General features: G+C 40.9%; 2 protein-coding genes and 1 pseudogene across 2 annotated transcripts; all 3 read right to left on the reverse strand.

Annotated features, from left to right (window-relative positions):
- Window positions 1-1,688: 1,688 nt before the first annotated feature.
- On the reverse strand, window positions 1,689-4,571 carry LOC103710349 (annotated as a pseudogene).
- Window positions 4,572-8,032: 3,461 nt separating this feature from the next.
- LOC103710388 (ethylene-responsive transcription factor ABI4-like) lies at window positions 8,033-8,929 on the reverse strand. Its single transcript, XM_008796081.3, has one exon. The coding sequence runs from the start codon at window positions 8,927-8,929 to the stop codon at window positions 8,033-8,035; it is 897 nt and encodes a 298-aa protein (XP_008794303.3).
- A 3,523-nt stretch (window positions 8,930-12,452) lies between these two features.
- LOC103710348 lies at window positions 12,453-18,195 on the reverse strand. Its single transcript, XM_008796023.4, has 3 exons — window positions 17,992-18,195; window positions 15,379-15,492; window positions 12,453-12,933 (listed from the first exon to the last, which is right to left on the reverse strand). Exons 1-3 carry the CDS (start codon window positions 18,031-18,033, stop codon window positions 12,811-12,813), a joined length of 279 nt encoding a protein of 92 aa, XP_008794245.1. The 5' UTR covers window positions 18,034-18,195; the 3' UTR covers window positions 12,453-12,810.
- Between the last annotated feature and the right edge of the window lie 3,629 nt (window positions 18,196-21,824).

The following is a 21,824-nucleotide window of genomic DNA, read 5'->3' on the forward strand; positions in this document are numbered from 1 at the left end:
AACTGAGTAACACTTAGTGCAAATTAACCTTAATCCAACTACCAGCTTTTCTCTCTTTTCAATAAAATGTTTTTTCTGCTCTCTGCTTGCAAGAAACATTCTTATTTGTATGACATGGAATTTTGAGCTGTAATTTTGGAACTCGTTGAGGCTTGTATGCTTCTCAAGAGAGAGGAGGCGAAGCAAGCGCATTATGGTGCGTTTTTAGCTACGAGCTTGGGCTCGTGGGACTATTGCTCTTACATTTTGCTGACTTTCGGGGTCCATTTACGTCCCCTAATGGCATCTTGCGTCACGTAGGCCCTGTAAACGCTGGTGGCCGAGGCTTTACTCGTGTAAGCTCCAGTGACGTTGGTTCGGCTTTAACAAATATATTTACTGTGTAGTCCAATTACTGTGTTTTTATCAGCACTGGAGATTCAAGAGATCCAAAAACTAGACTTTCTTGAAACTGTATTTAAGTATAAGTACCTTCTGAAAGACAATGAAGATGGTTTCTTTTGTTGTATCCTAGGAAGTAGCATGAACTTATTTTTACGAATTTTGCTATCAAATTATAACCTTTTAGTGATCATATAGAAACAAAGTTTATACATCAGTGGTTTATTTATCTCTAGATGTTGCTAAGGAGAGAGAGCATATGAGGAAATCAATCATATTTGGGCAGATTGTAGCTTACACATAAAGATTTCACTCAATGATCACCAAAAAAATTATAATAAATTACAGCGCATTTTTAATTTTTGGTATAAGAAGTGTCGAGTGTTTAGCAGAAAGCACGCAGACTATCTCAGGAAATTCAAAAGCCATTTCACAATAAGAAAAAAGGCCATGTCTTGCACATGGCAGATCCATTTGTGATGGTAGCAAGAAAATGATATTTGTTGACAATATAGTAGGAAACAAATGTTTTTTCTCAAAAAAAAAAAAAAAACATTCTTGGTGAAACTTAAAACAGATTGTCTACACTCTGATTGGACCAAAACAGTATGCAAAACTACTATTTTTCATTGTGCATATTTGTGGTCTTGCATATGAAATTGCAAAGTTTGCTTCCTAGTGTCCACTCTATATATATATGTCGACCGGCTCATCACGCCTTCACCTCCTGAAGAATTTCCTGTTGACCATCTGGAATAGAACTTTGTTTCTAACATGAGGATATACTTTAATTAAATTTAAATTCTCTAATCACTCATCTCTAGTCAGCAAGTGCTGTTTGGAATTAGTTTCATTCCCACATCTATTTCTGATTCTTTTGCCAACTCTAGAGGTTGGTGCCACACCAGATGCACCTTCATTCACCCAATTGTTCACCAAATATCGGCATACTCATTACAGAAGGTCCTGAAGCAGTCTCCCAATATATGTAGTTCGTACTAATCAACAACAAAACCAACTTCATGCATCTTATCATCCTCTATTGTTCAGCAGACAAAGAAGGGCAAAAGGGTATGTTTCCTTCTTTTCTCAGCCTGTTCACAAAAGCAGCCCACCGAACCAGAAGAACTCTACTCTCTGATTGGTATGAAACGTATCATGCAATAACTTTAAGTCTGACCACCTCGACCTCAAACAATAGATCGAAACTCTAATTCTTGGTCTCAAAATTGGTATTTTCAGTGATCCTAGCATTTAAAGCAATTCAGGTATAATCACTTCAAATTTGAAATTAAGAGTAGGAAAGAAAAGATGAACACAAAATGCAACCATTAACATTGGCCCTTAGCAGCATGATCTGTAATATAGATTGTCTTTGTCAATAATTGTGAAGATCACACCATCTGATTTAAAATTATATATTTTGCATTCCCAATTATAGTAATATGGAGAAATTACAAATTTAAGCACTAAGCCCAAAGCGCAAGCACTGACATTGAAGCAGATCCTAGCAATAATGTGATGAAAGAAGCTTTCTTCAATCGAGGACTTGAGGACATCGCCTTCTCGTGGAAGAAATCCACAACTATGAGATCCACAAGAGCCATGTACACTGGTATTCCTGAAGAGAGAGAACCCAGCAAGCCTTCCAGGATGAGGCCATTGGGGCAGCTGTCATCAAAGCCTGTCATATAAAACACCATCATTCCTAGCACCATCCCCATTGGTGTAGTCAACGAGAACATTATGCACATGTACCCCACTGTCCCCAAGCCGAAACCAGCCTGCCATTATCAATGACCATCTTAATCAGCAAAATGTATGTTTATGAGGGGAACCAAAAATGGTAGTTCTGTCCCACTGTTTTTTGAGTCTAGAGATTCCACTAACAACAATAAGGACCTAGATGCCACAATGTGTATGAAGTTTGAACCTCTCAGATAATAAGTCCATACAGAAATTAATCTATTAGGACTTGCAAGATTAAACCTCCTGCAAAAAATCACATAGCCCTGTCAACTGGTTGGTATCAATAAAGTATAAAACATGGCATTAAAGGTAATTTCATGAAAAGGAGGACAATAAAGAAGTCTACTGATTCCAATTCCAAGTGCTTCATATAATTATAGCAGATCCATGGCTTTGATGGAAGAAGTATACTAGATAATAGAAATAATGTGTCCCGTAAAGCAAGTTGAAAGGTGGTAACATGGTGGCATGACAAATTGGGAAAAAGGATTAGTTTCAAATGACATGACTTGGTTGATTTGTCTTCTCTCTCTTTTTTTTATTTCTCCAAAGATAACAAGGTAGAAGGCTTCCACCAATAGAATTACCAAGTTTTTATCTAGTCATGCCAATGGAAGAGGGCGGGCTTTGGTGCAACGATAAGGTTGCTTCCTTATAATCTGGATGTCATAGGTTAGAAATATGGAAATAGTCACTCCGCATATGGAGGTAAGAACACATAAATCCAACCCTCCCTAAACTCTGCAATAGTGGGTGCCTTATACATTGAAATGCCCTTTTCCATGCCAATTGGACCTAGACCTGTCAATGGGGTTGCGTCCTGATCCAACCTGAATCTTTATCCTACCCCACCCACCTGGAAATCCGACCCAACCTGAGGATCCAACATTGAGTCTGTGACCTGACATGAAGGGAGAGAAAGATACCATGCCATCCATCCTCCTCTCTCAATGCCGGGATACTAGTTTGGCCACTTCAGCGAGCTCATTGTCGTCAACCCCACTAGCAAGCTCCTTGCTGCCCTTGACCCCTCCAGTTCCAGCAAGACTGCCCTCCTCTCCACCCTCACCACCTACCTCCTCCTCTGCTAGTGTGGACATTGCCACTTCGACTCCATGACCTACAACGATCACTGAGCTCGACCTCAAATTACTAACGGTGGTGCATGTAATAGCATTTTTCAGAATGGTGTAATGTCATGAAATTATTAACAGTAGAATTAAGGATTAAAAATTTCAACTTCACCATTTATTAATAGTTCCCATTCCATATCCTACCACCACTCAGTAGCACATAAGTCTGGCAAACTTGCAGGACCATCACAATCATCTAATAGTTCTTACCAAACTCTCACCGTATCGCTCCAACACATCAACTGATGATAAGATAGCTCAACATCCAAGCACTACACAAGAGGTACCCATGATTCAACTCAAAAAGAAAACAATTTTCCCGAGTAAAATCCAATGCTGACAATAATCATAGTAAATACTGACGGCTAGGATTTGTAATAATGATAATGCTTTTAACTGGACTCCAAAAATTAGGGTTTTCGATGTACCTGGGCGATGCATCCGCCGAGGCCCATCCCTTCAAAGATCTGGCGGAAGGCGAGGGCGACGGCGAGTGGCCGAATCGAGCACCGGTTCTGAGACATCTCCATCGTGACCCGAATAATCACTGAATGGAACACAATCCCAGTCTCCAAGACCTGCGACACCATCCTCTGCTTCAGCTTCGCGAGCCTGTCCTCCTCGTCCCCCTGCTCCTCCAAATCTTGGTGGCCCCATGGTGGCCGTGGCTCCCACTCATCGCCACCGCCGCCGCCCCCTCAGGCCGTAATTTTCCACCGCCCTTCGCTCCCACCTCCTCAAGCCCGATCGGGGTGTACTGCTGCTCGCTGGCGGTGGAGGAGGCGTGGGAGGTGGCGGAGACGTCGACGAGGAGGGCGGCGAAGCCGGAGAAGTCGCGCCAGGGGCGGCGGAGGCAAGCTGGCAGTCGGCGAGGGCGTCGAAGGCGTCGGGGAGGACGCGGACGAGCGACGTCGAAAGGATGACCCCGGCGGCGAAGCACTTGATGAGGAGGAGGAGCGCGTTCGCGTAGGCGAGCTTTCCCTTGAAGAGGCGAGGATATCCCCACCGCGCTCGTAAATAAAATTATCCCGATGGAGACCCACTTGGGTGGGCGGCGGCCACGCCGTCGCGGCACCACCGGGCGCGGCCATCCGGGTCGCCGATCCCGCACCCCGCCATCCCGCTATCCCGACCACCGTTCCGTTCTAATCCCCCCGAAATAGCCTCTATCCCGACCACCGTTCCGTCCTAATCCCCCGGAAATAGCTTCCGCGAGCGAACCAAAGAGGGAAGGGAGAACCGGACGAGGAGACACAATGGTTTGTTTTCCAGTTGGGCGCGGCCCAAATGACGTAGGAATTTATAAAATGGGCGAGGGGGAACGGCCGGAATAGACAGCAGTTGAAGGACAAAGTGATGCCGCATTCAAATCCATCCGACATAAACCACTGTTGTATCTTCGGAAAAAAAAAATGCATATCATATAAGATAAATGAAAAAAATTAGACCACCATCTAGAGGTACATCATGCTAATTATCTATGCTCGTCTTAGATTACCATCCTCCTCACCTTATTTTGAATTGTTATTATAGTGCACAGCTGATGTGGTGTACATGATGTAGGGTACGGGAAAGCCTTAGAATGTAATAAAAGGATAATTTATGGTGGTTGATTGGTTTAATAAAGGTAAATCAAGAATTTATTAAGATGAATTAATGACTATGAAGATTTCCTTTTGAAAAAAACAGAAGAGCAAAATAAAGAGCATTGTTAGATCTAATACTGTAGTTCCATTGCCAAAAATTTTACTAGCTTGATAAGCTATCATCTTCAAAACCATCTTTAATTTGAGTTCTTGGAAAGAGCCCAATCTCCCAAAAGATTATCACCTCAATTCCCTATTGAAAAGTGAGAGAGTCGACCAATTCCAGCCTCATCAACTTATTCAGCGTGCCATTAAACTTTAGAAACAAAATTAAGATTGTAGACTTCAACTACCATTTCTTTCTTCTTTTTTTTTTTTGTATGGTTTAGACTTTAGAGGGTCCAGCCTAAATTACAGAAAGTTGACACTAATAAAACACAACTCGTAGCTTCGGGCAGCACTAAGGCATTTATGTCGACAACTCGTAGAGGCCAAGCATCTAAGGATAAAAGAATATGGCATTAAATAATATAATTATTAACTCTTAAAAAGCAAACAGCGTCTGTTATTCAGTTACAAACGTAGCATTTCGTTGAATTTGTTTTCAACAATATTCTGTCATTTAGTAGAAGAAAATCCCAACGGACGCAACATGAAACGATCTGCACACAAGCAACCATGGACAAAACTTAGCCAGGTATTGAAGCAAAAGATATCTCTCTGAGCAATCCGGGTAGTCATAAATAACTGGGGCCCATCCATGTTGTTGATTAGAAGGCTGAAAATTCTCAACCACCAGAGAGCATTAATACAACAAGTAACAATACACAAAAACCAGCATACAGGACACTGCTTAGCATTAAATCTCAAATAGTAAAATATAGGGGATAACTTGCAGCATTATAGAGGGAGAACATGTGAGGTAAAGAAAGAAATTGTAAACATAATTTTAATCACAAAATACTACTCAAATTCTCATTTTTAAAGAATTCTGTAGTCTATTATAAATGATGAATGGTATATAAAATATCATCTAACTGTGAAAAGGAACCCAACACCGTAACAAGAATTAAAACAAAGCAACTATATGTGCTAAATATTATGTAAGTAAATATTATTAAAATTTACAAAAAAAAAATAATGTGATGAAATAATAAAGCACCATTAAGATATGGAGGGAGGAAGAGAAAGTGCGACTTTACTTTCTTGGTTAGATTTTTTTTTCTTCTACTGTAGAATTAAATTTTGCAAAACTTAATTTTCAAGAAAGCATCTCATGTGATGTTGATGGAAACGGTAGTTGGTGTATGAACTAAATAAACTACTAGAACCTAATTGAGAGATGCATGTCATGCACGCCAAGAATGGAGGAATCATAAAATACAAGAACCGTTTCTTTTTCTCCTCAGTTGCTTCGAGGTCATTTTGCAGAAATATCACTTGTTAAACTCTGGTTTTTCTGACTTCATGCTACTGAAGATGACACTACTTAGTCGTTCTATTCAGGGGTAAAGGGAAGAAGATATGCCCTTCAGTTGCCAAATGAACTAGTTAGTGATTAGTACTCATAATCAAAAAGTAGATCTAGATGACAAACTAGGAAAAACCATGTGAAATTCACGATATTACAAGAAACATGCATGTCTAGCTAAAGAAATTTTTGATCACTGCACTTTATTTGAAATTACGCATGCAGTTTCTAGAACACTAGAATAATTACTTTCAGTGAAACCTTGAATTGCAAAAGGACAGGAAAAAGGTCAACATGTACTATGATTATCAAATTATCTTACGGTTTTGATCAAGTCTTCATAAGTCTAAATCACCTTGAATATGGCTCTTTTCATTTCGTAAATGCATGCATGTATTATACATTTCAAATGATCTTTTTTCATTTTCCTTTCAGACTATACTTTTGTGCTCCAGACTTGCTGCCGATGTCCTCTTTCAAGAACATCCTACATGACCTACATCCACCTGCAAATCCTTATTATTTATATTGCTCACCTTTTAATGAACCTGATTTTCTGAATAAATTAAATTAGGTGACAGAACATGCTTAAGATTTTCTATGGATTCCAACATTGTATGGATCAATATAGTTCTTTTCAAAATTGTGGGAACAACTTATGAACAAAGTGACAAACACATGTTCTAAAAACATCATCAGTGTTTGAACACTTGTATGTAATAATGATCGGGTAGGATACCCTACAACAATTTAGAGACAAAACAAGAAAAGATAAAACAATTTAGAGGCAAATCTAGAAAGACACTATGACCAAGAAAACTGTCATAAGAAGAAGTATTATCACCATCACCACGAAGAACAAAGTGGAACTTTCTAGGTGAGTGATAATTTGATCAATAGTATATATAATGTAGTTACATCTTAATAATCACAACAGTCTCTGAGATAATAAGGTTTTACTTGAAAGGTAGGCATGCTGTAGTACGTTGATGCTAAACAGCAAATTCCTCCATAAAGTAGCTTATTTTGTCTTTCCGAGAGACTCATAACAGAAGTTGGTAAAACAGTAGAAAACCTATCACTTCAAATCTGTGGAAATAACATCCAAATGATCCTGCAATCTCAGTAAGGAGAGTATCAGCATGACAAGAATGATAAGGACCGCCAGAATAACTAAATTTTAGATCTATGAAGAGTAAAGAAACACTGAAGCTCAGATATATAGTATGATGCAAGACACAACATAATAGCAGGGTTATACCTTTTATCTGCAACCAAGATGGTCTAATCCAAGGACTAGCGCCACCATCACTATCCAGCCAAATCTGTGACCAGACAATAGAAACCTAGAGAGAGCATGAACATCTTCCCATGTAACTACTTATCCATCTAAAAATCTGCGTTATGTCATCTGGTGGTCTCCTTCTTATCATTCCAACGGCCAGCTGCTTGCGTGGTGTCTTTCTTGATCATAAAATAGGTTGGAACTCTCATTAATTTTGCACATTACAAAACAAATACTAGAGTTCTTCAAGCTTCGAAGTATAAAAAATTGATAAATGTAAAAAAAATAGATGATCCAACCAAGACGATGGTATAATTGAAGAATCCTTCGAAAGCATGCATGCAAAGCAGAAACCCTAATTCTCCTTATATCAGCCCTATATTAATAATAGTATCACGGAGAAATCACTTCCTTCCTCCATCACAGATCAAAAGAAGAAGGGATCCCCATCATCCCACAAGCAAGAAGCTGCTGCAGCATAATCATCATAATTCCACACCGGCGACGACACGAGAGGCATTGATGTCGTGGTCTCCACCGGCGCTGCAGGCTGGTTGGAGAGCGACAGGCTCGAGCCCACCGACCCGGCAAGGGAGCTGATGTCCTCGTATATTGCACCAGTATCGGCCGGGACGACATGGCTCGGCCCACATGCAGGTGCAGGCGCCGGCGCTGGCGCCGGCACCGCCGGTCCATGCTCCACCTGCTGCGGCTCGATAGGCACGCAGTGATAACTAACGCTGCTGGTGATGGGCCCATGGGCGATGATGGTGCTCTCCGTTGTGTTGGAGTACGTTATGGGAGGGAAGGCATGGAGAGAAGAGGAGGAGGACGAGGGGAGGAGAGGGAAGGGGAAGCCGGAGGGGCGGGGGAGGAGAGGACGAAGGGTGGACGTCGAGGAGGAGGACGAGATGGAGGAGGAGGAGGAGGAGCCACCGCCGCCGGCGGTGGCGGCCGAGGGTTGGAGATTGAGCTGTGCACGATGACCATACAGAATAAGCGCCGCCCGGTCGTAGGCCCTGGCTGCATCCTCGGCGGTGGAGAACGTCCCGAGCCACTTCCTCGTCCGCTTCCTCGGCTCGCGGATCTCCGCCACCCACTTCCCCCAGCTTCGCTGCCGTACCCCCCGGTATCGGAACTTCCCGTTGTCCGGCCCTCCCTTTCCCTTGCACTTCCTCCTACTGCTCCCGCTAGAACTCCCTCCACCGCCACCGCCGCCGGAGGATGCGGCGGCGGCGGAGCTACTGCTGGTGGTGCTGCTGGGGCTACCGGGAATGGAAAGAGAGTACTGTTCTATTAGGTGAGGAGGCTGCCCGCCATCCATTTCCAGAAAAAAAGAAAAGAAGGGAGGGGGGTTGGGCGCCGGGGGACGGCAGCCTCGGGCGGTGGGAAGGAGGAAAGGTCTTGGGAGGATGGGAAGAGAGATGAGGGATGGAAGTTTGGGTTGGGGTGGGATTCTCTACCTCTTCTCTATGGGGAGGAAGGGCGGTGGTCATATATAGGGCATTAAACTAATAAAAAGACACACAGGAAAAGTACTTCTCTCGGGGTGCAGCCTTTATTGCATGGCTGATGCGAGAGAGAAGTTAAAAGAGGCAGCAGCACAACAGATATATTGGTAGTAGTAGCTTGTAAGGGCTTGCCAGTTTTGGATTCTTCTAACCTGCACTCTGTTGCTTGGTTGGAAAGCAAAATTATACATTTATAAACAAGTAGTTTGTTTTGGTCTTCCTTCTTCTCTCTTCTTTGAAGGGCAGTACATGGACTCAGCCTGCTCTCATTGCAGTCTCGTAAAGTATTAAAGCATGCGAGACAGAAAGACAGTGGGAGAGAGAAAGAGAAGAAGTAATGAAGCAAGCCGAGAGTCCGTGGTAGCGGGGCATGATGAGGTGGTGATACTAGGGGTTAAGCTCTTGGTAGGGCGGAGAAGACGAGTAGAGAGCGCGTGCCTGAGAGAGTGATGCGGCTGAGAGTGATGTTGGTGAGGTGAGAGAAGAGGGGCCTCGGGAATAAGCGAGGTTGTCTTCTTTGAAAGGGACAGCAGAATCCAGGTACTTTCCTTGGCTATAATTAATCACCTTGAGACTAGATTCTAACGTGCTCTTCCCATTCGTCTCCTCTTTGTTTAGTAATCGGCATTCTCCCTCTCAATGCACCCTCTCTTCGTTAATTGGTAGGGGACACTATTTGTGGTGATGAGGAGATGGACTGGGTTCTCGTTCTAAGATCTACGGAATGGATTATGGATGTAAACAAGTAGGAAAAGGTATTCTTGGCCCGCCGTAATCTAAAGAGGATGGGAAGTGGATTTTGTCGACCGGCCGGGAGTTGGCTTCTGGATTTTGACTTTGACCTACGTTTGAGAATTGACAATTTTAAAATCCACCACAGCCAACATGAAACCGTCTCTTGGGTCGTCCATGGAGTCGGTATGCCGCGGGCTATATGCTGTTGTGAATGGATAAAGTTTGGCTACTGGGAATGGAGGAGTGCAGACGCAACAAACGCTTCTAGCACGATATTTTTGGATGCATGGACGTGTGACATCCACAAAATACGTAAGGGTTCAACTGTTCAAGACGAAGAAGTACTAAACTTACTGAGAGGTGAAGTGTGGATGCCTTCTCTTCTTTTTCATCGCTACACATAAAGAAAGGTGTATACATACATATAGATATATGTTTCAATAATTTTCAGGATATTTAACATAATTCTCCCTTCTCCTTGAGACCTTCTTGGTTGATATACATTTGACAATCGCCAGCACTTTGCTAAGACATGCTATCTGGTGATTTGCAAGCTAGAGCAGCGTCATATATCAAAGAGCAGTGTCCTCTCTCTCCTCTCTCTGCCAATGGCTGCCTCTAGCTTAAGTTTGGAGATACTCTGCAACAAAGCTCCCAAATTGATGTAATCCAGGTCCAGCAGAAACTACGTTATAGGTAGATCATATTATATGAACCCAACTAAAGCATACCCTACTTGACTAGCCTTGACCTTATCCTTTTTTCAGTCCCACCACAATGTAATCTCTTGCTCCGATTCCCAACATGGAAATCTAATAGAAGCTAGGGGTGTAATGGAGCCAAGCTTGACCGAGCCTGAGCCAGGTTGAGCTTGATTTGAAATTAATTTCTTGCTTGAAAGCTAGTATTAGACTGGATTTGTTTGCCATTGTTTTAAGCTCAATCCAAATTTAATTTCAAACCAAGCCAACATGAGCCCAATCGGTTAGCTTGAAGATCGTAAAATGAGCCAAAAGTTAACTCAAGCTTGAAGCAAGTTTGGTTCAAGCTTGAATCAAAACTTGGTTTGAGTTTGATTCTAAGCTTGGTTTAGATCTGAATTAACAATTAATGGATTTAAAAGTTAAATAAGTATTCAAGCTTGAAACAACTCTAATATTATAAATTGTTGGTATCCTACACTCATTATCTAAACTTATATATCTAACATATTCTTTCGAGTCTAGATAGTTCCGATCAAACCGTGCATATTTTGAGCTTGGCTTGAAATTAACTTCAATCCTAAATTGCTAGCTCAAGCTTTGTGTGTTTAGCTTCCAATCGAGCTTTTTTTCAAGTTAAGCTCGAATAATTCAGATTGTTTGCCCTGCCTAATAGAAGCCCGATAGATATTTAAGAAAATAGTTGCTTTATAAATCTTCCTGCACCCGACTTTACGGTGCACATAGCACACCGCAGAGGCCACTAGGTGTTGCTTGGTGGATGAAGCATTGACGTATGCAATATTGATGTTCCATGGGGCGTTATATGTAAAAGTGCTCACATCAAGTTTCACTCGCGTGCCACTACTACGTTCAAGCTAATGCAGTAATGCCAGCACCCGATCGTAAGTCGTGAGGACGTACAGAAATATGTAATATCGACAAAGGCTAGGATGTTTTATATAAAATTGCTCACATCAAGGCTTGTACGTACGAGTCCCGGCATATCACCTGCCGGCGCTAGGTCAAATCTATTTCAAGCAATTTTTCAGTTAAACTCGTTAAGAGCATAGAAATTGCAGATAAAAATCCCACATTGATATACACAAGCTCTAATATCCTCTGTTATGTGATCGACTTTCTCCTGAAGAATCAATCCTGTTGTCCTGGCGTTCTCCGGAATTCAGATAGAGGCTTACATTAAATTTGAACCAGTCCACAAGTCCAAGATGCCAGGACTACTTTAAACTTGATGTATACTTTTTTTTTTTTTTTTTGCTTTAAACAAGGGGAAGGGGGGAGGAAGGGACAAGCCCACCCCCGCGTAACAGCCTCCACTATGCCCCCATCCCCCCAGGAGAATGTTCGATAGGGCAGAAATGATCGTGTGTTGAGCACCCCGGCCGGTTTTACTCGTACCCTCCTCACCCGTGAGCCCGGCTTGGTTATCCCTCTGGGCTCCGGCACGAATACCACATGTGAGTATGTCACATCTGGCACCACCGAGGCTAATAGCAGAGCGATACACCCTTCCAAATTCCATGTCCGAGCAGGGAGCATCCGGTCTCCACAATTTAATCGATGCCCGTGCGTTTCGAACTCGAAATCACTTGATTGGAAGTAAGGCCATGCTTCCATTAGGCTACCACCTTCACATGCATTCTTTTGTAGTACGCATATGCCAAGTAAGGACCATCTCTTGTGAGATGTTTCCCACTTCTCTGCTACATCTACAAATTTATCTTCTCTCCATATAAATGCATTGAACTAAGAAATATGTCTCTCTTAAAACATCCAGGTGAGCCAAATCATTCTTGAATGAATGAGAATCATGTGCATTTGACTCGAACAACCATGAACCCGCTGAAGTTACAAGCATGGATCTTGTATATGATATCACCAACAAATCGGGCATCTTAATCAGCTTATTAGCCAATAAAGCATCATATTGAAACTGAGGAAGAAAACATCCTGCATCGACTTCGCAAGTCAGAATAAGGTATTTTCCAGAAACTGCAGCTTATTCTGAGCGGTAACATATCGGAATTATATCTACATATGCACTATGCTTACACCCAAGAAGACATTCAATAGGAAATTTTTACATCATCATATGAGAGCTACATTTTGTCTACCTCCTGAAAAAATAACTTCATCCTTGAGGTTCGCATGATCAAAAGGATGGTGTCCTCATTCAGGCTGAGTTTTTATGCTCGACCAGAATATGAGCCAACACCTTATTTTTCCTAACAAGATTATTAGGAGTGTTCATTTTTGACTCCTTTCATTGTTCCCGATGATGATGGTTCACCTGTGGAATCAGGAGAAGCTGCTGCTGATAAAGGTTCTTTCTCCAACGAGGTTGGCATTCCTGAAATTTCCTGCAAAAGAAATTCTTTATTCTACCAGTTTGCAGAGAGAAAAATCCAGAAATGAATCAAAATACCTAAATTCTTGTGAATATATCATGTAGATCTATTTTCTACAAGCGTTATATATATATATATATATATATATATATATATATATATATATACACATATATATACATATATATATAGATATATATAGATATAGATAGATATAGATTGCACAGATTTTTTTACAATATAAAAATCAATTTTCAGCATAATGGTACTCAATTCCCAAGGAAAAGTCTGCAGGTTATATACCTAACTGGAAATCATAAATGATGGCTATGATTTAAATTTGCAGAATCAATAAAAGCCAATTGAACAGAGGTAAAGCTTGACGGCTAATTGCCCCTGCAGATGGCAGAAATACTGTTCTTTCCGACCCTTAACGCAGTAAACCTTTGGTCTTCAGGAAAAGACGTGAAGAAAATACAGAACTCCAGATAATTGGAATGAAATGGAAAGCACCGAATACATTCCACAAAACTATCCAAAAGAATGGCTTCTGAGGTGGAATTAACTAGTAAGGGATTGCTTTCAAAGGTATCAGACTAATGCTAGCAGCCATTGCCTGCTCAACATATAATTCCAAGGTACACGGATTCAGCTAGTGTTAGACAGTGTCATTCTTGGTGTTACACAAACTTATCCTCAATGAAACCACTTCCCCAAACTCCACTTTGACAAATACAAAATAAGGTTCACCTGTGATCTTCTCATATAGCTCTTCAGGAACAATTGATCAAATACTGATGGTTCCCATGAGGAACGGGAGATGTGGATAGGACTCATGGAGTTGAATTTTGTGTTTTAAAGAAAAAGAAGCTTCTATTGAAACTTCCAAAGAGGGTAACTCTAAAAGAATGACATAATATTTGTACCACAAAACACCATGAAAGAACAGGAGCTTGCAGATTTATGCAGAGCACATCCTGTATGGGAGAGCTCAAAATTACAAGAAGAATTGCCTGACAAAGCAGTCTACTGCACTGAAGTCACATTCCAGACCCTCAAGCAAGATAAGATTTGACACAACAAATCCTCCAAAAGTTGTTCCTTGCTAGCTGAATTGCTTGACATGCAGAAGTTGTTGGATAAGATACAACAGGTCCATATGAAAGGGTTCTCCAATCAATAACTGCTATTGAAAACATTGTACCAACTTCCTATAGAGTAGGCACAAAGGAACCTACTCAAGCAGAGGTAGGCTTCAAGTTTTGGACAAGTTCTCAGCAGACATGCACCGAACAAATAAGATAACTGAATTCAGCATATAGTTTACATGATAACATGCAAGGTTTGCCGTCTTGATACTAGACCCCGTACCGGTGCCGCACTAGCATAGTATTGGTATGGTACAATATGAAATTTTTTTGGTATACTGAGTATTTGTATGCCACCTGTACCAGGTATCGGTACCGAACCGGTACACGGTACGATACGCCCTGTATCGTCCGGTTCGGGCTGGTATAGCATACCATAATAACAAGTTTCTAACTTCGGCTATGCACAATGTATGTATTTCAAGACACAATTCAACCAGTGCAAATAGGACCCCCAAGATTTAACATCTTGTGCCGGTGCTTTCAGAAATCCAATTTCTTAGCATCAACTTATCTGCTTCGATTAATTTAAAAACTTTGGTTACTTGGTAATGATTTTTCAATAACACTTCGTAAGCATCCATCATTTTAACTTGTTGAAGACTGAAGCAAGTGCATCAAGCATCAGAGAAAATTACGAAGCACAACCTGACCTCGTAAATGGTTAAAGCAGGTAGGCATCAAGTTTGGGCAGCCTTGGTACGTGGATCAGCAGTTTCTTTACAAATAATAGAAAATAAATCGATCTTAAATTAGAAATTTCCTGTGGAAAATCCCGTGACATAATTCACATTACCAATAACAGCTCTCAGAGTAACAGTCCAATGGCAAACGATTGAAACTCCCACATTTTCTTTTAAGTTCCCCTGTAACCAGTGTTCTGCCAGTTCTCAAACTGTATGCACAATTCTGGGGGTAGGGGCTATCTGCTGGAGCCAGACAGTGGCAAAGCCACAGATATAACCTAGAATGTGTTTAGTCTTTCTATAGCTTTAGTAACTCTTACCATTCTTTATAAATAGTTTGATGTACCTCACAAAGATACCTATGTGAAATAGCTGGACCTATAAGACCTATCATTGTTACTATCAAAAAGCTTTACTTACATTTTATATGAAGAAACTTCTACATGGAAATATCAGAAAACGGTTGTCTACAAACAACAATCATCTATGTTGTAAACTACAGAATTGCAAATGCGCAAGATTAGAACTTAAATTATATAAAAGAAAACCACATGAAATTCTCATCTCACTTATGAGCTACAAAAAGTAAGGAAAACATAAGGTGAGGCAGAGAAAGTACATACCTTCATCAAATGCAATCTTAAATCACTTGGGCGAACTCCTTCCCCAATGCAGACCATAACAAATTGTGAATAATGGAAAAGAACATCAGCAGCAGCTTGCTTTTGCTGTTCAGTCTGCATTCATATATTATTATGGTTAAAAGAAAATCTAACAGGGCACCGAATAGTTCAATTATGTAGACATAGACACGCAGATGATGCATATATACACGACGATTAAAAAGAAAGTATGATATTATAATCCAAATTTCAAAGACCTTGCTTTGTTGAGACACTCAGCAGGGTCAGTTTTTCTACAAGGGCAGCTTAGTAAGCTTCATATGTCACAGAAATAATGTGTCAGTTGAGGAAAACGTCTCAGATAGCCAAAACCAAACAAACATAATTTCTTATATATTAACATCCAACAAGCCTATGAGATTTAGGGCATGTTTCGTATTTTGCTTAAAGTGTTTTTATGGATTTTAAAGCAAAAAAGCACTTTTTAAAAGAAAGAAGTGTTTGGTACTATTATCCAAAAAGTGTTTTACAAGAAAAAAAGTCAAAAAAATGCTCTTTGAAGAAGCTAGAAAATGTAGCTTTTGGCTTCTCCCTCTTTTTTACAAAGTAAAAGCATCACCAAACATTCCCTAGATTTTGAATCACAAAAAAAGGTTTACAATAAAATTAAATGTTCACTAAAGAATGAATAAGCTTAAGCTGCTGTTTTGCCTATCATATTGGTCTATCTTCATGTTTTCCCATGCTTAGACATAGGATAGGAAGAGAGAAGTATTAGAACCAAGGTTCTATCAAACCATCCCGAACCAGGCGGTTCAGACGTACCAAACCAAACCAGTAAGGAACCAAGATGCTTTGGCCACACAAAAGAAAATAAGGTTAGAACCGATCCAAACCAGACTGAATCGACGAGCTTCAAAAGGTTCTCGGGCCGAATCGGGCCCTTTTATAGAACCCCACCTCTGTTTGATCAATCTCTCTTCCTCTCTGTGTTCTATCCTCTTTGAAACCCTAGCCATTACCCTCTCTCTCTCTCCTAATCCCTCCGCCTCACTTTCCTCCTCATTTTCTGACAATGATGCCATGGGGGACCACACCAATAGCTCCGACCCCGATGGACAACCTTCGACCCTCAATCAATGAGCTTTGGAACTGATAGATAAGCTTTGGCCCTTGATCAACAATCTCGGATCCCGATCAATGAGCTTCGTCCCCAATTAACAAGCTTTGACCTCTGATTGATGAGTTTCGACCTTCGATCCCCTTCTCTAGTGGGTCCTTCCTCCCCCCTCTCTCTCTCCACCTTCTCTCTTTCTCGCTTGTTCAATCTTGCTGGCACCTAATGGGCACCAACATGCCTACCTACCAACCTGTATGCGACTGGTACAGGTCATGGTACCGATTTTGTTAACCTTAGATAGAACCTTAATTGGACATAGGTAAATCTAAAAAGAATATATAATTTAGTTATGACTTGAAAAAATGTAACAAAACATTTTTAAATATATATGCCAAGAGAACTTCTAACAATTTTATAGTTTTCTACCCAGTTGTTAATTTCTTTAAAGTAGCAAGATCTAGGTTGCAATAGGAACTTGAAGAATTAAAATGGACATTGCGAATAACTCCTGGATTTTGTTCTTCTCCAAATAAGAAGCACATTCAGGTGGGATAAACACATACATACACATTGTTTTTAGACCAGAATAACAATTAGCATCTTCAGTTAAAAAATAACTAACACAACCATGGGTACTTATAAGAAACTGGTTTTCTTGCCAGCAAGAGATGACAGCTACAAACAGAAGGATTACAGAAACTGGACCAATTGAGGGAGTTTGAAATAAGTGTTTCATTAGGGGACATTAGTCGCTACACAGACTTTCCCTTCTGAATAAGAAAATCTGTAGGGTATGATGACCTCTTCCCACTGGAGAAATGCATTAAGCTTAACCTTATACAGACAAGGTGCTAGATCCTATGACAAGCAAGCAAAAGTTGCATGAATATTTATCCATGGGAGAGTGATGTTTTTGGAGCAGAGAAATTCAATAACTATTTGTAAGATATAGATCATGAAAGTGAAGTTTAGAAGAACCAAACAATCTAAAAACGAGGTGGCTTCTGTTATAGGTTTATACACCCAGCAGACTGAATTTTGAAACCAATTTAAACAAACATGTAGTTACCATCCGATGTAACGGGCATAATGCACCAAAAATTTCTTGATTCGCATATCATCACCAAAAGGAATTTTCTGAGTTTTAACATATATAAATCTCTCGGTTATCATCAGTCTCTCTTTTGACAACTCTACAATAAAGCTCTTTTCTTTTGTTGCTGCAAGCCATTGTTTCCTCACAGCTAAGCATCTATAGAGATTCTAACATATGTAGTCACAAGAAGTGTTGAACAATTCAATACACAACCTAGAAGTTGCAACTAGATTGCCATGTTCTGATACCAAAACTTGTTCATCTTTCTACTACAGCAAATCTTCTGTTCAAAGGAACGCTCTGCCCATCTATGCTCCAAGATAACATCAAAAACCTATCTCGATCTAATCTTCTAATCAAATCAGTCATCTAAAGCGTTAACAAATAGAGATTTTACCTCGTAATCATCCTCCGCGATTGGCCTCGGTGCCCGCCCCATCTCCTCCTCGCCCTTCTCTCTCCAAACCTCGCCCCTATTTCCCCGTCTTCAGAACCGGGTTAAGCTAAAGCAACAACTTAAACTCCCCTCAGCGACACCTTCCTATTGTCGTACTCCGGTCACTCGCCCGAACATACTTCTGCTGTTCTCATGAACCGTTCTATTTTAACTCGACCGCTCCAAAAAGTCCAAATACTAGCCGTCTATCTGCGTTGCGTATCGTGGTTGCATCCTTCGCGCTAAAGAAAAATAATCCTTCCTTCGCCCAGAGACCGTTGGATATTCCACTGCTCGCTTTGAGAGCTGTGCATACGAGGAGTGGCCGAGTTTGGAATGATTTGAGATCTGTGCAGAGGATTATCCAACTGTCCCCAGGCGCGAAGGAAGGCGTATCCTTCTTTCGCGTGAAGGATACAACCACGTTCCGTCTCAACATTACCGACATATGGAGCAGGATTGTTTATGTTACGGTTGGTACGAAGAACACCGGACATTTCTCTTGAAACCCTAAGCCCCATCTCGAAACCCTAACCCTAAGCCTAAAATCTTTCTCCGGATGCCGACGGATCCATGGATCCCGGCCCCCGATCGCACCACCACCACCCTCCACCCCAGCCTCACGCCGGCGGCGGAGGCGGAGAAGGGAGGGAGGACTGGTGGAGCGAGGGAGCGTCGGAGGCGCTGATAGAGGCGTGGGGAACCGATACCTCCAGCTGAGCCGGGAACATCCGGCAAAACGACTGCAACGAGGTCGCCGACGCCGTGAACGAGCGGCAGGAGGCACTCTGGAAGCACCGGAAGACGGACGTCCAGTGCAGGAACCGGATCGATACTAGGCTCGACAAATCGAAGCCCGGGACTTCGCAGTGAGCCTTCTTCTCGCGCCTCGACCTCCTCGTCGGCCCCAAATCTGCTCCATCTCTCAAGAAGCCGAACCCTTCCTCCGTCCCCTTCATCAAACCTCCCCGCCCCCCACCCAATACCCGTTGCCGCCCCTCCCTCACCTCTACCATCAAGCACCGGAACCCTAATTCTAATGCTGCCGTGTACTCGAGCGGCTCGATGAACTCTCTGGGGTCCTCGGAGAGTTCCCACGGGGAATTTGGCCTGATGAGGAGGAGGACGAGAACGATGGCGACAATGGATTGTTTGATGTTGTGGCTGCAAGAAAGCAATGGAGTAGTTGGGGGAGTTCGGGTGGTGGTGGGGAGGAGGGGGCTTTTGGGGAGTTCGCAATGGCGATTATGAAGTTTGCGGTGGTTTATGAGTGTATAGAGAACAAAGCAACGGCAGATGATGGAGCTGGAGAGGCAGCGGATTGATTCACAAAGGATCTTGAGTTACAGTGGATGCAGAGTTCATGGACGCTCAGCTTGAGCTCGAGAAGATGAAGCAGCCCAAGTATGCGTTGGGATCTGGTGAGCAGCTGATACTTTTTATTTACCTGTGTTAGGTTCGGTATTATTAGGTCAGTGCTGTTGTTCCATTTCCAGGTGAATATTGAATGGAAAAGGATGTTATTTGCTTCTGTGAGATAGAACTTGGATCCAAACAACTTCATTAGCTTCAAGACATTATATTTTAAAAAAAAATCTGCCACCAAACTAGAAAAATAAGGATATGAAAAGTGGAATATCAGCTGGATTTACCCTTGAAGAGGAGTTGACAACTCTAAGGTGGTGTTTGGTGACCTAAATAGGATCGCCGAGATGAACTTAGATCACCGATGATTTTTATTCTGGAGTAATCTGATCCCCAATGATATGAAAGAGGCTCTAATTAATAAAAAGAAGAATATTTTAGCATCTATATTGTTGGGGGTTATTTGGCATGAAAAAATAAATCCTGTGTCTGATTACTATATTTGGTATGAGAAGTGAAATTGAAAGATGGTAAATAAATAGTAGGTCCCATGTCTATTTTGTTGAGACTTGAGAGAGAAGGTGAAACAAATACCACTAGGAGGGTGGTATTTGTTTTTCTATGCTGGATTACTAAATAGAGGTAATTTGAAATTGGCATTATGAAAATACCCTCAATTATAGTATATTAATATTTTATTAATTATAATATATAATTAATATTAATTATACTAATATATATGTTATATACCAAAGACTGCAATCAAGATGTATGCGTAGAACTCGGTAATACAGAACCATGTTTAAGCACATAGAGAGATTAAACTGATAGACATGGACAACCACAATAAACCAATCCATATTTTGGGGGGGCACACAGAAGGCAATAGGCTGTCTCCCTTTTTAGCCTTTCATTTGGTTAAGATAGACACCATTTACCATACTTAATAACAATTATATTCCCAGACTTTTAGAAATATAGATTAGTAAATTTAAGGTGTTGTTAGGCATAAAACCATAGACTGCAGTCAATGTGTATGCGTAGAACTCAAATATATCACTGTAACACGGCATCATGTTTAAGCAGAGAGATATTAAAATGATAGACATGGACAACCACAATAGACTGGTCCAATTTTTTTGGGTGCACACAAAAGGCAATAGGCTGTCTCCCTTTTCAGCTTTTCAGTAAAAAATATTGCTTCCATTGAATTTTACCTTATCAGTGGTCCTCCATTGAATCTTTTGCATAGTTCCTACCCTAAATGATTTTAAGATTTCCATTGTGTAGCTGTTCTTTCTTTCACTCCTTTCAAAAGATTATTTGCTAAGTCATCTAAATCATTTCTGCAGTAGAATCATACAGTTTTCTTGAACCTATTAAGAGAAGAAAACTATGTAGAGTGTGAAATATATATCCCCTTTTATTGGTCCTTCCTGGATGAATTGTACTATAACAGACGATTTGATGATCTATACCAATTATTCTAATTTTCTGCTCTTTTCTTGAGACTGCCATTTTTGCTGTGTTCTTGTTCTGCTTTTAAGAATCGTTTTCTACTTTTCCTTTTTTGCTGCTTACTTTTTTACATTTTTGAGAATTGTTGTCAGCATTCTATCTTCAAGGTGACTAACAATCTTTAGCTATGATGTTATAGTTCTATAGCTTACATTTGTTTCTGCAAAGTGGCCAATTGGTTGATCAAGGATAACTAACAAAGTAAAGGACATACTTGGGATGTTGGATTATATATATGATCTGGCCTTTCATGTAACTTGAGGCTTTTTGGATGTGTAATCTCTTTATACTAGTGAGTCATATCAAGAGAGAAAAAGCATTTCTAATTATAGAAAATGTAAACTAATTATAGAAAAAATGCTGGGGTTGTCAAAAAGGGAGGCCTTCTTTACCTTTGAAGCCCCCATGTAACAACTTATGTAACCTAATCATATCCCTCTCCGTCCCAGGTTCTATTTCCCCTTCCTCCTCAATACACAAGTCCTTTGCATATGAACAACTACTTGATATGGAAGAATCAAGAGTTGATATGTTGTATTTAGTGATTTTGCCAATTTTTCCTGACATGGTGGTTCTGATACTATTTCATATGATGTGGGTGGGTTGGTATTTATAATCTGCCTTCACTGAGCAGTCTTATTGTTAGCGATGGGCTTCTCTATTGTTCCTAGATCCATATTAGCATATAGTTTTTGGAAATTATCTTTCTTATCCTACATCAATTAGGAATACTATGCCTATGAGGAAATATATCCTGGTCATATATTATGTAATCATACTTCTTAAAGTTTGGAAAAAGAACACAAATACCCTTTCTTGCTCATGGATTTTCTTCATCAACACATCTTTTATCTTCAAGTTTTCTCTTTTGTTTGGATAAGAGCAGTAATTGGAGGGTGGGATAGTTTTGA

This window comes from Phoenix dactylifera, chromosome 3 (genome assembly GCF_009389715.1).
Source record: "Phoenix dactylifera cultivar Barhee BC4 chromosome 3, palm_55x_up_171113_PBpolish2nd_filt_p, whole genome shotgun sequence".
Classification (NCBI taxonomy): domain Eukaryota; kingdom Viridiplantae; phylum Streptophyta; class Magnoliopsida; order Arecales; family Arecaceae; genus Phoenix; species Phoenix dactylifera.

Coding starts and splice junctions, on each gene's coding strand:
- LOC103710348 (XM_008796023.4), bottom strand. CDS start 18,033: ATGGGGCGGGCACCGAGGCCAATCGCGGAGGATGATTACGAG. Junction 15,493..17,991: donor TCGCGGAGGATGATTACGAG/GTAAAATCTCTA, acceptor ATATGAATGCAG/ACTGAACAGCAAAAGCAAGC. Junction 12,934..15,378: donor TAAGATTGCATTTGATGAAG/GTATGTACTTTC, acceptor TTTCTTTTGCAG/GAAATTTCAGGAATGCCAAC.
- LOC103710388 (XM_008796081.3), bottom strand. CDS start 8,929: ATGGATGGCGGGCAGCCTCCTCACCTAATAGAACAGTACTCTCTTTCC.